The sequence below is a fragment of the Molothrus ater genome, chromosome 7 (genome assembly GCF_012460135.2).
Source record: "Molothrus ater isolate BHLD 08-10-18 breed brown headed cowbird chromosome 7, BPBGC_Mater_1.1, whole genome shotgun sequence".
Lineage (NCBI taxonomy): Eukaryota > Metazoa > Chordata > Aves > Passeriformes > Icteridae > Molothrus > Molothrus ater.
This window is the reverse complement of record NC_050484.2, coordinates 16,575,161-16,593,348: the sequence shown is the minus strand read 5'-3', so window position 1 is coordinate 16,593,348 and position 18,188 is coordinate 16,575,161. Positions and strand designations below refer to the sequence as shown.

Here is an 18,188-nt window from a genome sequence, read left to right as displayed (position 1 = left end):
AATATGCCTTAGAACTCCAGTAAATAATAATTTTTAAATCATTTGCTTGCAGTCCTAGCAAACTTTAAGCATAAAAGCTAGTAAGTGAACATCTGAAAAATGTTTTTTCTCTCTAACATATTCTGGTCTTCCACCTCACATGCAATATGACACACATTGCCCACAGCTAAGGAATTTTCAACCAGGCATTACAGAAACCATTAATTGTTTATCAATAATACAAAATATTTCAATTCATAATTACTTGGACAAACACCACATTAGAATAAGACTTCTGAGGAAGTGATTGATGCAACAAAGTCAGGTTCAATAAAGACATGGTGATTCCCTTTAGACTGATACACACTGTCCTTGTGATTAAAAATGAAAAATATTGGTAGACAAAGTATCCTGTATGATCTGAGGCACTTGAGCCTTTTGCTAAAGAAAAACATGAAATGAATCTTGGGTGGATCAGAAGTGCTTGGATTTAGAACTTAGCATTACCATGTTCATTCCTTCTTATACCTGCTGTAGAGAAGCAAACATTGAGCTTATTCAGTATGCCAGTTATCCCCACTATGATTATATACAATAGTGAATACATGCAAACAGAACACAAAAATTACCTTTTCTAGAATTCTACCCCTGATCCTTACAAAAACTCCCTACCCAGGCCTTTTTTCATTCATTGAAGGGAAAATCACTCAATTAAATGTTAGTAATCTGGTAAACCCCATCATTTGTTCAGGTATTAAAATAACAGGTAATATTCCAGCCTAGTATAAGCTCAGAGAGAAGAGTTTATTAAATCATTATCTTTTAAAGACTGAAAAATAAAATAAAAAGGGAGGGGTAGGGGTGGGGTTTGGTCACTATTAAACACATACATATTGAAAAAATACATGCATCTTTTATCTGTGGACATATCACATGTTCTGGCAGATGTACAGACACACCTTCCTTGCCAGTCCTGGGCAACCAGGCATTGGTAGAGTCATGACATCAGATTTCTCAATCCTGCTGCCCAAGGAATGTTTTTCCATCTCAGCTATTATGCCAGTGATGGAAATTAGAGTGGCAGCAGCATCCTTGAACTGAAGAGTGCATTTCTGAAAGCCACAATATTTGGAGGACCTTCCCTTCAGCCCCAGCGTAGCAGCCTTTGGCAGAAGCTGAAGAGAGCAACAGCAGACAACACACATCTGTCCTTGACACACCCTGAGCAGAGGTGGGAGCAGCACCTCTGGAAGGATCTTACAAGCACTAAGCCAAGTTTTCAGTGCAGCAATACTGGCTCAGGGGGAAATCTCAGAGCTTTAACCTCAACATACTATTCCAAATACACAGCTGGATGCTCCACTATGAATATGAACTTACAGCTATTTAACACTTCATAAACATGTGTTTAGCAGCTAAGCTTTTTGATATCCCATATTTTTATCAAGCTACCTTCTAAGCCCAAAAGCAAAGATAATGGAGAATCAGCATTAGTTTCTCCAAGGAAGGGCAAAAGACAACAAAATATATCCTTACACATTTGGTATGCATATTTTTGGGAGTTATACAACTTAAGTTCTGCAAGGCAATTTTCTGAACTTTCACTGACAAACAAATCTGATCTGAAAAATCTTACATCAGCAGGGTTGGTTTGCAGATGTTATTTGTGCCATTTATTTATCAAAAATAACTAGAAAATGTTTTTAAAACATCATTCCAGACTGTACAAATAGGAATGTGACATGGGCTGTCTGTTTTACTTATACTGTTTTACTGCTTCGTATTCTGAGCAAACAGAGAGGCTATTTTCCCCAGGGGTTCAGGAGGGCATACTATTTCATATCTTCAGAAAATTGTTTCTCTGGATTTCAATCTTTTTAGCTAGATATGACAAAATATAATATCAAGAACACTTATGCTTTTTATCAGCTCTATTTTCAAAGCATAAATAATAGATCAGTATATATTTAAGTCAGGTGACCAAGTCTTATTTCTGAAATCAAATAAGCATTTTGCATTTTTTAAATGATGCTGTACATTTTCACTACAGCATCATTATGCCTTTAAAATGCTTTCAAAAGACTAATTTATAAGCATGAAGTGAATTTGAAGATATTTCACTAGTGTTAATAATACCTCACTCAGGTAGCATTCAATTTTCTGAATTCCTGGGTTAATGAGGCAAATAAATCAAAATTAAATTGGCCTAGGGGAAAAAAATCAAACAAAATTGCATCTATTGCGTTATATATTTTGAGACTCCTCCAGTACTGTTCACAATGGCAAACAATATTCCAGCTCTCAGAATCATTACACTCACTCAGAATCAGAGATTAATCTCACAATCTGAGATTTAAAATCAAATAGATCAGACTTCATGACTAGACAAACATAATGCCTTATTATGATGTATCAGGAGTATTCACAAGATGTTGTGCACAGTCTTAGCCAAGTTCTTTCCATTAAGTGTCCATAATTTCAGCTGCCTACCATTTCTTCAATAATTCAACCAATTCCTTCCAGGAGGATTTTACCATTGCAACCTGCTAGGTCTTTTCTTTTAAGATAAGCCTTAAAAAGAAAATACATTCTGCAACCAGGCTATCATTCACGATTTTTTAAAAAGCCAAAAAAACACATAGATCTAGGCAAATAGCTGAAACAAACAAAAATCCTAGCATTTCTGAAAAATAAATACTTCTAGTCATACTGCTATAGTATGAATCATGGAAGAAATATTACCTTCACCCCCTTCTCTAAAATATGAAAGGAAATATTTTATAGATGTTGGGGAATACCAGTGTTGTCAGCTCTTTTTAAAAAAGTGGTTAATAGTATACAATATAGAAAACTAAAGAAGCCAAAGTTGTTACCAGAAATAATAAACTCAGCATGAGCAAATAACAATCAACAAATAATGACATGCAATGAGTAGTTGCCATTGTTATCCCCTTATTACTTGTAGTCAAGTAACAAATTCACTTCTCTACCCAGAGTCACCTACCTGCACAAGGGCAGCCTTTCACCCTAAGGAACTTTCTACAAACATGGAGCCCCAGCTGCAAAACAAACTTCCCCACTGAGCTGTCATCACCTGGAAAGTCAGCAGCATAGACCCAAGACTTCCACATATACAGTATTTACATTTTTTCATGGAAAACACTGCAGAAAAGTAGACTGGGTGTTTTTTTCCCCAATGTAAGTTACTACTGGCTGTTAACATTTAAAATTTAATGGCAGTAAAAAAACAACTCTTCTTTTTTGCATATTTTAAAGGAATTAAGGGCCCAAGTGCCCTTAAGTGGCACAGGGCAAAAGCAACAAGAGACAAAGCAAAACCACAGTTGCACGCTGGCCCCAGGTAGCACCTTCCTTGTGGCCTTGCAAAACAATTTGTATGGTCAAGAGCTTGCTTAGGAGCAAGTTATATGGTGATCTAATAAATTTGTTTTGATTTTACTCCCTGGGGACAAACAACACCACAATAGCTACTTGCTAGAAAATAGTGAGCAAAAAAAGACACCCTTCCTTCCATTGCATTAGAAAAGCTTTCAGTTTTATCAATCTTTAACAAGTGCACATGTACAGCAAGTGAGCAGCCTCCACAGGCAGGGATTAAAAGACAAAGCCAGCCTAGCAAAAGCACCCTCTGCTCATGGTAGGTTGGGAAGGGAGTGGTGCTTTCAGTCCCTATTCCACATCAGCCACTGGGCTCAGCTGCCTCCTGTGCCCCAGAATGACCAAATGGTTTTGGGAACAAGGGGTGTACATTTTTGACAGTTTAAAGAATGCAATTCCAAAAGGTGTTGATTTCACCTCAGTACAGAACAAAATAAGCACTTCCCCAAGGTCCTGAATTAAAGTTCAGTGCCTAACTTTGACATACCAACACCACTCAGTGCTTGGCTGCTGAGGAGACAGGTATTTTACAAGAACATGAAGTCCTACTTCAAATTATCCCTTTGAGTTTAGGTTGTGACAGACAACACTGACAGAGTCACCATCCAATGGTTATTCAATTGCTTGCTCAGAACGACACAGTAATTTTATTCTGATTCTTAGCTCACAGAACAGAAACCACAACTGCTATCAGTCCTCTCAAGGCCTTATGCTCTTTGGCAAGGAGTACTGATTTGTGTTTTTATAGCACTACCAGGTAGTTCTTGTGCACTATCATTATCCAAATAATTTATAACAACAAGTGAGAAAGAACATCTGGAAATAAACCAAATGCATTTTGATCTGCTCAGGAAAAAGATGAAACATTGCTGGGGCACCGAAAAACAGCCTCTTAAATCAGTATGTGATGCACATCTGAGATGCTCTGATGTTCTGAAAGGCACCTAAAAGCATGTAAACCTGCATTATTACCATGCACATAACCAACTCATGAGTATTATCATGGGAGCAACATGAACACAGTGACATGTCAACTGCCTGCACGATCAGGCTTTGGCCATAAATTAGAATATGAAATTTAGATTAGATTAGAACACAACAAAAATGTTTAAAGAAACTCTTTCAGAAAATAAAAGTATTGTAAAAGCCAATGGCACCAGACTTCTTTCTACCACTAAAACAATGTTAATTTAAAAGCCAAGATTCATTTGAAAACGTTTACCTGTAAATCGGAAAGTCCCCAGAGATTAATTTCTGCACTTATGCTATTTGCAAAAAATATTTAACTTAAAGGCATTCCTTTTTTCTGAAATAATTGCATGCAAGATGAGAACTAAAACACAATCTGAAGTGTAGTAAAGGTAATTGCTGCACTTACTGCTCGTGTCATGTTGATGTATTACTACGTATCAAAGGTCACAGTTCTGTACTCATACATTATCAAATTTGAAAGAGCAATATTCGAATCTGACCAACCTTTAAACTGCCTGGAATCTGTGTGAAAATGGATGCAGGCTAACTTGGATTTGAAAAAAAAAAAAAATGAACCCATGTTTTGGAAGGGGTCAATCAAGCCAGACTTACAGGGTTACGTGTCACTTCTGTGCCTCTAATACCCTCTTAGATTATCAATGAGGTGCAGTACACTGATCACAAGCTAAAGCAGCTGTGCTAATGAAAATGAAACAGTCTGAAAAAACTAGGTAATACAGGCCTGTGACACAGGGCAGTACATTGTGGACAATAATGGAGGAATAAGGACATAAATCACCATTTAGATACAATAAAAGCTGCAATACCCACCCTGAAACATCTGTGGAATCGTGGGCCAAAGTCAGCACCTTCACAACTCCACAATTCTCTCTGAAGCTGCCACATATTTTCAATCCTGAGTCAAGGCAGGTTTTCCTGCCTCTACTTCAGCACACACAAAATTTTGCAGTCCTGTGCCAGGCTGACCTTTGAGGGTGGAGAGCTGGCTGCTCATGCCATGAGCCAGGAGTTCTCACAATTGGCTGTAGCACAGACAAATGGGTCCTATCAGAAACTACTCAACCTTGAACAACTTTCTTCTCCTACATATGCCAGTCCAACTGGGGGGCAGGGGCTGCATTAAAGAGGCAAGGGCTCCCTCATCCTTGTTTGGTAACATATGAGGTCCTCAAAAACACCCAGATAACTACAAAACTCAAGTTGATTAAGTACAGCCAGCACAGAAGGAACTATTAAACAGAATTATCACCTCAAATCATCAATTAGGCTCAGGCAAATAAATAGCTTTTTCATTATCAGCTTTTTCCTCAAGAAGTTAGATACACAGCAAAGACAGCATATATTCAAATAACAAGCTATGTAATTTCATTTCATATGCTTTAAAATTTGCTTCATTTGGTAAAACAGTAAATTTCAAAAGGGGAGCACAAGTTCAAATATTTTCTCAATTACAAGCAGAAAAGCTAAGACAGACATTTCAGGAACTGTATTAGAGCCTAAGAATTCACACTCATTATTGTTTTTGCCATCGATTTTAATGGAATTTCAACTGCAGGTGATGTATAGTCAAGGCTACATCTAGGATTAGAATGATTAAAGATAATATTTCTGATTAAAGATAATATTTATAGTACATAAACAAACATACCCTTTACTAATGCAACAAGGCTATTACAACGAGAGCATCTATAAATATACAGGTACTCCTGTTTAAATAAAAGCTCACTATACAAAAAATGCAAGTACAAACATTCCTAAAGAAATAACTTTCACATTTCCTTTAAAACATAATTCAAAACAGTTTTCTTAAAAAGGAATTTTCTTGGTGGTTTTGTAAAATGTTTTTGAGTGCTGAACAAGTCAAAAATTAAGTTTCATCAACTGAGCAGAACTCCTTGAAGTGATGCAAGGAATTAGAGGGCAGACCACTTGAGAAGAGCTGGAAGGTCTTTGTTGCTTGAGTTTTCTACAAATCCAGCTTCTCTATTTTCATTGCGGCAGCAAAATGGAGAGAGAAAGAGAGAAAGAATGATTATTTCAATATAAGTTTACAAATTTAGAGATGACTTTGAATTTACAAATTGAACACCCAAAATTGTCAGCTCTCCAGTATCTGCACCCCTTATTTTCTCCTATATCTGATTATCTTGGGATTTTGCTGAATGTATTCTTCTCTGGCGGTTGCAATCTCCCTTTTGCAAATTACTTTTGTCACACAACAGAAGAAGAATACATGATTTCACAGTGGCAAAGGCTTATAAAGGCTTTCAGGTGCTCCTGAAAAACATTAGTAATTGTCCACTGAAAATCCTAGCAGTACAGTGCTAGATACCTACAGTGGCAGTCCTGAAATAGGCTTATTCCCACAGTGACTACTGTGAGAAATAACCAGTATTACAAGACTTGGTCACGACATCCCCTTCTACCCAAAAATTTAAGTCATGATCAAATTGATTTTACACAACCTTGAAAGTTATATTATGATACAGTGCTTTAGATTTTTCACTGTTGCAAAGTTAAATAATCTACTGAGAATCTTTCAAGTGTTTGCTTTAATCTCAAAACCCCATGGTTTGGGAACAAATTATTGTATAATCAATACATTTCATTTTAAAGCTCTTCTCACTATCCTGCCTATCATATACCTCTCTAGGTCTTATTCTTCATAGAATCACAGAATCGTTATTCTTTCAGAGAAAAGATTGAATGTGACCTGACAAGACCCCAGAGAGGCCCACAAATCAAAAGCAATGGTGAAGTCAAATTCCTTGAGACTCGCAATCTTAAGGGACAACTCCATTTCTTATTTTTTTAAATGCTGGGGGGTAGCAGTAGCCATTGTTAAACACCATTGGAGCTTATCCAATTTAGATAATGTTGTGTAAAAAAACCTCTAGTAAAAACCCAAGGCTAGAATTCCCACCTACTCAGGATGCCATTCTTCTCATACAAAGGCCAAGAATTCAAAGCAGGAAGTACATTGAATTTCAGACTACCAGACAAGCTCAACTAGGACACATTTCTGATGGAAATTTACAGTCTGTCCTCTGATAGAAACATTGGTGCATGACTATACACCAGGATCTGGAGCCAGTCAACCCCACCAGCTGTAATTCCTTGCCTTCAACACCTTCCACAAACCTGAGACATATGAATTCCACCTAAAGACCACACCATAGAAGAGAGGAGCACTGCCAAAGATGAGTAATCATTTCACATACATTTCCCTGTCAGTGAATCAAAACTTTCTGACAACCACCAAAAATCTCCATCACCCATATATATGGCATATATACTGCCATTAAATAACATTCTTAAGCAAGTATAAGAAATCACATGCCATCAATCAAACACAATCCACTAGTCATGGAGCAATCTTTTATTGCCCTCTCATTTTAAATCTAATCCTTCCTGCAAGGGTATTTGCCCAAATTATTAGGAATTTTCAAACTTCCAGTCTTTATTCCTGGAAAACTTACTCTCCTCCTAATGTCTCTGCACTTGATGTATCTGCAGCCTTTTTTTAAACTAGCCTGTATTAAGGATATGTTTTCTGTACAGTCTCCTTCAGAGGCTCACTACACCAGAAATCTGGACAGGATTGCATTTTACCAATTCTAAAAGGGAACTGAAACATGAGATGCTGACTTCTGAGGTACTAACTTTCAACCACATGACTGGACAGGAAAGAACTCTTAAGAGAGATTAGGGAAAAAAACCAAATAAGCCTAAAGCAGTCTGTAAGACACGGAAGGAAATGAAAGCCTAAAGATTTTGCTTGAGAACACTCAGGGAACTGGTCAAATTATTATTTGCCAAAGCCACAAAATGAATCTTCAAGGGTATTGTTCTAGTGCAGCATTCACAGACAGGACATCCCTTACCCCACAAACAGTTTTCCTCATGGTAGAATACCTAACAAAACCTCACTCCAGAAGCAGAATAAATAAGGAGAAGTAGCTTATTTAAAACTTCCTTTACATCCAGTACTCCTGTACTGAATGTGTTTAGACTTAAAAAGTCTTTAATTTTTGTTAAGTTTTTAATAGCAGACTTAGCTACTGAATAATCAAAGTTTCCCCAAGCCTTCTCACTCCTCCAGCACCACAAAACCACAAGTGCACAAACATTGCTAAGTTCAGAACCATATACCAACAAAGAAGTGTTTCTCCCCAGCCTTTAGGTTAAAAAACTTTGTAAGTCTCTCATAATAGCTAGACAGCTTTTTTCTACCAAGTTGTTGTCATATGCTTATTCTGGAACTAACTCTAAAAAGCAAACAAAATTCTCTAAATAAGATTCCTTGTCAATTCCATCCTTATTATTTCTGACATAGGAACATGATAGTAACCTGAGTTACGTATTGTCATGTGGTAACAGCCAAATCCTACCACATTTTCTGAAAAAATCTCTTCAAGCTCATCTTTCTTATCTCTTGATTAAGATTTGGTTCTAAAAGAAAAAAAAACACTATCCCTTCTTTCCCCCAACTGTTTCACTCCATCTTTAAGTCCTTCCATTGGCTTCTACTCATGTAACACATGGGGTTCAATCTTCTTAACTTCAAGGCAACCATACCCACCCTTAGTCACTTGCTTTTGATAATCTCTAGACCATTTTTAAACCATCAACTTTTGCATTACCTTCATTTTCCATTCCTTGGGAGCATCTCTTTCCTGCATGGAAGCTAAACAGATTTCTTGAGAAATCACCTTAACAAGAATCCACCTAATGTTTTAATTCAAATTGTCCAAGGAAAATCAATTGTGTTCTCCTTTAGAAGAAGTATTAGAATTCAAAATACTATTGCCTTTTTTAACTCACTTCTAAAGTAAAATGTAAATCTGATTGCCTCATTTCAATTTATTTTGAAGTAGAACACTTATTTGTCTTTTGTGACAGTTTTTACACAGCCAAGATACCTCCTCCCCAGTTTATAAACTATAAGCGAATAAAGGACATTTCTACAGTTACTCATAATATTCCAGAGTCAATAAAAACACTACATCAACAAGCTTGCTAAGTGTTACTTCACCACCCCACTCAATTTTGCTTTTCATCCTGGCCACAGAAAGAAAGCGGGCTCCTATAACATTGTAGAAGCCTAGTCCTGTGAAAAATCTGAGTACTTCTGAAAAAACTGAGGTTTGAGCACATGCCAAGATGTCAGAAGACAACAAAATATGGAACCACAGCGTTTCTTTAATTTTTTTCCCTCTACTTTCTACCATTTCCTCATTCTTAAGAGTCAAACTGCAACTGGATTAAATATGACAATTGCTCTACTTTTTTTTGTCTACATACTCCTACCTGCAAGGGTTTTTTTTGTGTTACAGAGATGACTAAGTGTGGTTAGTGCTGTTCATTTACAGGTATTTTTGGATTCAATTCCTCTTGGACAGGTGCCTTTTACTACTGCCACAGTTACAGTACACAGAAGCCAAGAAGCAACTGCTGCAGAAACAGAATCCTCTTCCCATGTTCGTATCAGGACTGGGCACCAACACTTGGCAGGAGTAACATGCGAATGCTTACTGTAAAATGAGAACAGCTCAGTCCATAATGGTCATATGTATCATCATGAGCCTGAATTCACCCACAGATTAACCCTGTGCGCCCTCATTTACTAGAGCTGCTTTAAAACCCTGAAAAATTAGAAAGTTAAAAATAGATTTTTCTCTACCAAAATTCTAGGACATCCTTTACATAATCATCAAGCCTTCTGAAGCAGTTAATGGAAATGACTGCTCATACATTTATTTTTAAGTATGAGAGTCTTTTAGGACAATTCTATCATGCACTTAGAACTAAATCTTCCTGTGCTCAAAGGTTGTAGTTATTTTTAGGTCACAAAGCAGGTTTTTCACATTCTAAAAAGTATATGTTTTCACATCAGGTTGACTGTCTCTACTTTATATATTTGATATATTCAGTGATATATTAAACAAAAAGTAGCAATCACTTCTGTGGAAAGTTTCTCACGTCACATTTAAGAATTTTGTGAGAAATAATTCCCCACCCCAACCCCTCCAAATACCTTTTTTTTTTTTTCCACAGAATAGTTCATACTCCCAAAATCCTAAAAATGTCCATTTCTTTGGCAAAAACAGGACATGGGAAAATATACATGTTCCAGGCTAAAACATTTTTAATATGTAGGTCCAATATCAAGTTTTCTCAGTCAATTCTATAGATATTACATGCATTACAGCTCAGCCACTGCTTGCCATGGAAAGACCTGAAATTACTCAACAAAAGACCAGACACTTCAGATGCACATTTTTAAAAGGAAGTAATATCTGTGCCTAGAGTAACCTTAAGTTCTGAACTGACAGTAATTCATGCCTTCATTTCCCATATGATGGATCAGGATATCAAATTTTACTTCTTTTTAGCACTCATAATGTAAGTATACCCAACAATTTACTGTGCTGAATTACTCACATGGTCTGTGATTTGTTTTCTCACCAAAGAAATAAGCCTTTAAGCAGATAAATCAGCGAGGCACAAAATGCAGTGTAGAGATTAGCAACTTACAAAAAAATAAGTAAGCTTTGCCCCCTTTCAGGCAAAATTGTTTCCATTTAAAATAAATTCTATAATCTAAAATATCTTCTCTCAAAGTATTAAAAAATTAATTCCCCTATCACTTTGTACCCTGTACTTTACTCATACTGTAAGACATGTCCTGAAAAGAGACTGTTTTCTTTGTATTCCCAACTAAGACAGTCACACATAAAATGCCTATTTGCTAATTGTTCATGTAAATATAGACAAACACCTATGAGTACTCCTTTAATCACATGCCTACATTCTGTCTATTAAGACTGCTAAATAAAATATTAATTGCAATTAATATAGTGAAGCAGAAAAAAATCCCTTCTTAATCTAAACACAGACCACACTTGTTTCTGACTGATGCGAGGCTGAGCTTCTAAACTACCCCCAAAGAATCAGAAAATAAAGCATGCAGTTGAGAAAGAAAATTAATTGCTGTTGTTCATGTAATAATTATGTCTTGTATAAAGACATGGATACTAAGGTCACATTGAGAAACATGCTTTTCTTGTAGAGGACTCTCAAACTACTAAGATTGAGGGGTTTTATTATCTTTACAGCGTAAAAACCATTAGATTAAAAATTATTTTGAAATTTGCCTCTCCCTGTAGTGAGGTACACAACACTGTATAAAATAAAACTTTTATCAAAAATATTACTAAATCAACCAAGTCACATATGTTCAGCATTTATTTCTAAAAAAATCTGATTGACTTAGGTACCTCACAGACACCAGAAAAGTCCAATCCAGGATCGCAGCTGTTACATTTAACAGGAAATGTGTAACAAATGTCCTTATCTTAAAAAGCAGTGCAATTTTAAAAAATTACATTTTCAGTAATCCAGCAGCAAATATTCATTGCAATTGTATCATTAAATAGTATCAACTAGCTTTAGGTACAGTTAGAAAAGCCTTTTGGCAAATGCACATGCACTTCCCCTTCTCATGAGGATCTATTTCTATCCTATCAAAGCCACCTTAGCTACAAATAGACATGCTCCTTTTAAGGTGGCACATTCCTTCTGAACTTGCACAAAGTAACTGTAGATTAGCTGCATACAGCAGAACATGAATTCTCTTCAGTTTTAGGAATCACAAAGCGAGTATTGCTGCTAGATGTCTTTATTTTCCTTTAACAAAATACACAAAGGCACAAAATTCACTTATATCTTATCATTATAGTACAGGTATAAATAGTGCTTTGTATTCAAGTACAATCAAGTGCAGAGACTTCTCATATTTCATGTAAACACAAAACAGTTTTGCATGTAGGTGCCTCTGGTTCATCTGCAACGCAAACACCAAAGGAGATGCCATTTATCCAAGTGCCATTTAACTGAATTCTGTCAAGAAGTTAGACAATGAATAATATTAACACCACTGCATTGACACTTCCATATGCTTAAGTCAAATGTCGGATGACACTGTAGCTTGTAAACATCTGTGTATTAAACGTGTAGTCAATCCATTTGAACAGGGCAGCATTAAAAAGCATCTTAATTTCACAAGACCAAACCCACTAGGTCAATTGCCATCAGTAATTGCTCTTAATGTGTGACAGCTAAAGAGATGTGAAATTGTAAGTCACCCTTAGCAAAGCTTGTACTTTGAAGTTTTTAAATATGCAAACTGAACAAGAGCTACAACTGTTAGACTTCAACCAACTACACATTCTATGTGTTAACTTAAAGAGACATGCTGAATTTACAATACCCACTTCTACACATAGCTTTGACAGACTGTGGCAGTTGAGGCAGTTTAAGCCCAAGCAAGATTTTTAAGTTGTACCATTAAAAAAAGCTCACCTGAATAGTAACAACAGGCATGAACAAAGCTAAAAACTAGCTACAGAAGGCACTTGAAGTATTTTATTCTGCTTTTATTAAAGATTCTTCACTTTGTTCAGCTGAAGCAGACTCTGAAATAGCCTCTTCGGGTGTTGAAATGTTTTCTGCTTCTTCTTTTTCAACTTCTTCAGCTAGCTTATCATTTAGATGCTCAGAACTTGGTGCTTTATCATCTGTGTCATTTGTCTCGACGAGCTGGGCCCCATCATCTTCAGAGTCTGTGAAAAGAAAAATGACAAAATAGCCATTTGCAGAAATTAAGAGGCAGCTAATATTCTAATAAAAGCAAACGAAACATTCTGCAATTGTGCATAGGTTTTGACTAGTAACTGCATGATGTTCTCAACCCATAAAAACTTTGATTTTTTCTAAGACAGTCACAGGTAAAACAATTAAAATTTAAGGGAAAAAATACTATGGAAAAGAGCTTAGCTCTCACTAAGAAAATACTATGTATGACTTGCATATGTTCATCCTCAACAAAAGCCTTCTAAACTTGTGTACTGAAGTGAGATGTTAAAAACACAATAGCAATTCTTTGTCTTTGGCAATGTCAGTTTCACCAACTGTTGAACTTTTTTTTTATAAGGGTTCAATCTGCACACAAACTAAAACATTCTTCTTGATTGAAACTACTTTAAACATAAGGAGTCTGATAATCAGGGGAAAACACCAAATATATCAAACCAGCCAATGAAAATTATTACATATTCTGTCTTCCCTGGGGTAGTGTAGGATGGTTGCACAGGAGGTGAGTATACTTACTCTTCATCTAGGGTGGGAGTTTCTTTGATAACCAGCATATTTTTAAGGTCAAAAACATTTATTTTAAGTACTGCCTCTAAAGAAGTATATTCTAGCTTCACAACAGGACTCCAGTAGCATATGAGAAGTAAGAGTCATATTTTGAAGTAAGCATAAGCACTGAAAACCTGAACAAAGTTTTGCACTAAATGACACAAAAGTACTGTAGAATGGTATTGTTGATGGCAGCTGATTTATTAAGTATTACTCAATAATATGCAGTACTAACACATACTGTGAAGGGGAACAGTGTGCAAAATTGATGCAAAGTTACAGGTGAAAAACGTTAGCCTTATCAAATGTTTCTAACTTCATAGAGTGGTTTGGGTTAGCAGCAACCTTAAAGATCAATCTAATTCTAACCTTCCCCTAGACCAAGTTGCTCAAAGCCCCATCCAACTGGGCCTTGAAAACTTCCACCAGGGATGGGGCAGCCACAGCTTCTCTGGGCAGCCTGTTACAGTGTCTCATCCCTCTTCACAGTGAAAAATACCTTCCCAATACCTAATCTAAACCTACTCTTTCAGTTGCTATCCCTTCTATCTTGTCCTATCACTACATGCCCTTGAACCATGTCCCTCTCCAGCTTTCCTGAGGCCCCTCTAGACCCTGGAAGGCACTCTATGGTCTCCCCAAAGCCTTCTCTTCTCCAGGCTGTACAGCTCCAACCCTCTCAGCCTGTCATCACAGGACAGGTGCTCCAGCCCTCTGACCCTGTTTGTGGCCCTCCTCCAGACTTGCTCCAAAAGGAGAATGTCCTCATGCCAGGGACTTCTTGTGGCTTAACCCAGCCTGCAACTGGGTTGCAGACTGGACACTTGCTTACCCCCCACCCACCCTCCTGCCACCCTGGTGGGATGGGGAGAAGAATCACAATAAAACTTAAACCCCTAGGTTAAAATTAGAACAGCCTAATAATGAAGAGAAAGGGGAAAAAAATTAAACATAGTGATGCCAAATACAATGGCAGGACATGGTTGGCTCTCTGGGCTGCAATCACACATTGCCAGGTCATGCTGAGATTCTTGCCAACCAACATCCCCACATCCTTCTCCTCAGGGCTGCTCTCAATTCATTCTCTGCTCAGCCTGTACTTGTGCTTGGGATTGCCTTGATCCAGACGCAGGACCTTAGACATGGCCTTGTTGAACTTCATGAGGTTCACAGTCCCACCTCTCCAGCCTCTCAAGGTCCTTTTGGATGGAATGCCTGCCTGCACCACACAGCTCAGCATCATCAGCAAACCTGCTGAAGTGTGCTCAAGCCCACGGTCCATGTTCCCAAAAAAGATAATAAGCAGCACTGGTCCCAATACCAACCTCTCAGGAAAACAGGGTCAGTCAAATGCCACATGTTCACCTTGATCAAAACATGTAGGGTAAAAGTCTGAAAGTAATCAGACTGCCTCAGGCTGATACAGAATTCAAGCAGAGCTGAAAGTTTTAGCACCATTGCTCTGGCTTCTTGGCCCATGACTGAGTAGAAGAGCTGTTGTACACCCCTGTCCAGCAGACCTTGTACAAAAGCCATCTGTCATCAAGAACTGAAGACCCCTCTTTCCACACATACCTCTACCTAGCAAGTTCCAGGCTTCATTTCAGACTGCTCAGAGCAGCCCAGCTTCTCCATCATTTTCTCAGGCTGGATCTTTCATTTTAGCAAGTCTGTAGCTGACCCACCTCCTGATTCTTTCCCTGCTGTCTCAACCACAGGCTGCTCAACACCTGCCCTGGCTTCTTGTTACAAAATTTTTCAACCCTCCTATTTCTGCCCAAGCAAATTAATGTTCCCAGTTATTTTCCAAGCCATCCCACTCTCTCCTCCTGCTCCTTAATTTCCATCTTGATCCCATCTCTGTCTGTACTCAATCTTTATCTCCCAACTGTCAGTTTTCTTTCTGTCTCATCTCTGCATTTTTTCTTCAGCCTCGAATTCTATGAATAAGTTTGTGCATTTTCCTGCTCCAATCCCTCCACACTTGAGTTACACTCTTTTATTGCTGGTCTTCAGGCTTGAATCAAAGAAAGTAAAGAAACTGTTTTGCTCAGTCTGATCAGAAGGATGCCAAGCATTTATAACATCTTTGATATAAAACCCAGGGACAATCACAGTCATCAGCAGAAGCTTCTAATGGAAAAGAGAAAACCTGAAGAAATGTATATTCTAACTATATGCAAAAGAACAGGACAGTGCTCTCATTTTTATATTCTACTAAAAGGTATGGAGACACTGCTTATTTGAACAAAAATTGTCAGGTATTTTATGAGTTTTCCCTTCACTATGTTCTTGGGCAAACTAATTGAAACTCTTGAAACGCTCGTAATACAAACTTGCATGGAAAATTTTGGTCTTATAATGCAGTCTGAGCAAGTTACAAGAAACTAAAGAGTAGGTCCCCTAAATGAGTAGCCAGGGCATTCAGAGTAAGTGATGCTAACTCCAACCACAAACATGATCAGCCTCATTAAAAATATATAGTGATTCCATTCTAAACACACCAATTACCGGAAAGCTTGCCTATAGTCAACCTGACTTAAATAGTGCATGAATAAAGTCTTTGTAAGAGCAGCAGCCAACAAGTGAAAGTTCTGACAATAAACTTTAAAAGATGACAAAAGAAAATTTAAGTGTTCTTGATGAGGAATACTTAATTCATCGTTTAACCACAGAATGTAGCTTCACCCACATGATCTGAACAGCAAACAGCAACACAGCCCTACACTTGCTGCGTATTTAAGAGCTGCAACAATGCAACCTTAAAAACCTGCTCCTGGCTACAGCAGCTTTTCCCCCCAACACTCCTGCTTAGTGCTTAGTACTTAGAAAGCATATGCACTTCACACTGTAAGAAGTCAGCCACCCTTGCTCTTGTTGCAGAAAGTATTTCACTGAGTAACCAGTAAAATCATAATACTGCATTCACTATTAAATTAAGTAGAAAATGCCTATTAACTGGAAATTCGTAAAATAGTTTAAGAGCTCTAAAATAAAGCTGCTTGTGCTTTCAAGTATCTTTGGGACAAGTATTCTTCACTACCACAGCTCCCCTTTAAGATAGATTTTCACATAGTGCCACATGTCTGAAGTGCCTTTAAAGAACACGTGTCTCACAGTAATCTGTTAGTGGCTTAGGTGTCACAGAAAGCTATTGCGAAGCCTTTGAAACAAGTCAGAGAATATGTCCTACCAAAAAGGCAACTTATGTTGTTCAGCAAAACTGAACTGTGGTTGACTGGAAACATAATACATTTTTAAATCAAAAGAATTTGTCTACAAGTTATTAAAGTCAAGGTGATCTGACTTAAATCTGCTTGAGAAATCGAGTTCTAGACATATTAGTCCTTTGTCTTCCACCAGTTTTATTGCTAGAAAAGGTTTCTGCAACACTTGCCCAAAGCCAAGCTCCATTTATGGTAGAACTCACAATGAGCACTCACTTGAAATGTCATTATTTCTGGCAGAGATGATTACTGTGACCCCTTCAGTTCAACAAGCCAAGTTTCTGCACCTCCCTTTATAATGGAAACCCTTTCAAACATACTAGCAGTTGCTGTATTCCAAGAATCCTTACAAGTGACAGTATTAAGTAATCATAAAAATATTTGAGCAAGATGGTCAAGGAATTCCATGCAAATCTAGAGACGTCACATAAAGTAGTCCACGAAGTGTTTCACCACTGTGGTGAAATCTGAAGTTCAAATCTTCATCTAATGAAGACCTCTAAATATCAGCACCAGACATTCAACACAAAAGACTGATGCAGTTAATTTTTTTTCAAAATACTGTGAAAATAAATTTGTTTCAAAATACTGTGAAATGCTAAACCTGAATCAAGAACAGCATAACAGTATTAAATAAAGGCGAGGCAAAATTAACCCAGAGGCTAAACGCGCTTCCTGTTGGCTCTTTCAATATGATCCAAACATTGATACATTTAAGATAAGTACATAAGAGAACCAACTAGCCTTTGATGGGAGGAGGAGGGGATCAAAATCAAGCCATTTATGGGAAAGGTAAGAAAAGAGCTGAAGTTTATTGCTTCACTCCGGTACTAAAATTTCCTAGATTAATCTGCTGAATGTTTGTGCCAGTAATCTGCACCAGACTGACAAGCTGATGACTCCATTTTCCAGAGGTTTAAAACAAAATTCCCAAGGTCAGTGCCAATGGCACTCTCCACAAGCATTCTTCAGAACTCTTATCCACAGGAGTTGCATGTAACATGCCTGTCACTACATGAGCACACAACTGGAAAAAAGATTCAGCTTCATGCTCTACCCATTAGCTAAAGTAGCTGACTGATAAAAAATATTTATAGCATTTCTTTATCACATTATTTTGCCGTTTCCTTGAGCTACACAGCTATGGCATAAATGAATTACAGATAAGAGTTGTACTCCCCTGTGTTGCCAGCATTGTGGCGAAGTTGGTTTCCTGATGTTAATGTTTGTCTACATCTGTAAGTGAAGACATATCCTCTATTCTTGTTATGACAGCAGCTATTTTACTGTGGTGAACAAAAACCTTCCCCAGAGCTGTACCTTAATGATAGCTTCATACCTTAAAACTTAGAATCAAGGAATGTGTTCATTTATTAATAAACCCCA

The 18,188-nt window shown here is 37.4% G+C and overlaps 1 protein-coding gene across 3 annotated transcripts in view; it reads right to left on the bottom strand.

Moving 5' to 3' along the window:
- Positions 1 to 764: 764 nt before the first annotated feature.
- The window catches only part of LNPK (lunapark, ER junction formation factor), a 54,361-nt gene continuing 36,937 nt past the window's right edge, over positions 765 to 18,188 (bottom strand). For 2 of the 3 annotated variants that reach the window (XM_036386621.2, XM_036386622.2), the window contains exon 13: positions 11,602 to 12,995. In XM_036386621.2, coding sequence (XP_036242514.1) covers positions 12,799 to 12,995 — 197 coding nt within the window. In that variant the 3' untranslated portion in view covers positions 11,602 to 12,798. Of the gene's footprint in view, positions 6,355 to 11,601; positions 12,996 to 18,188 lie in introns of those variants that run through there. The other variant, XR_004980519.2, reaches the window with a different exon arrangement.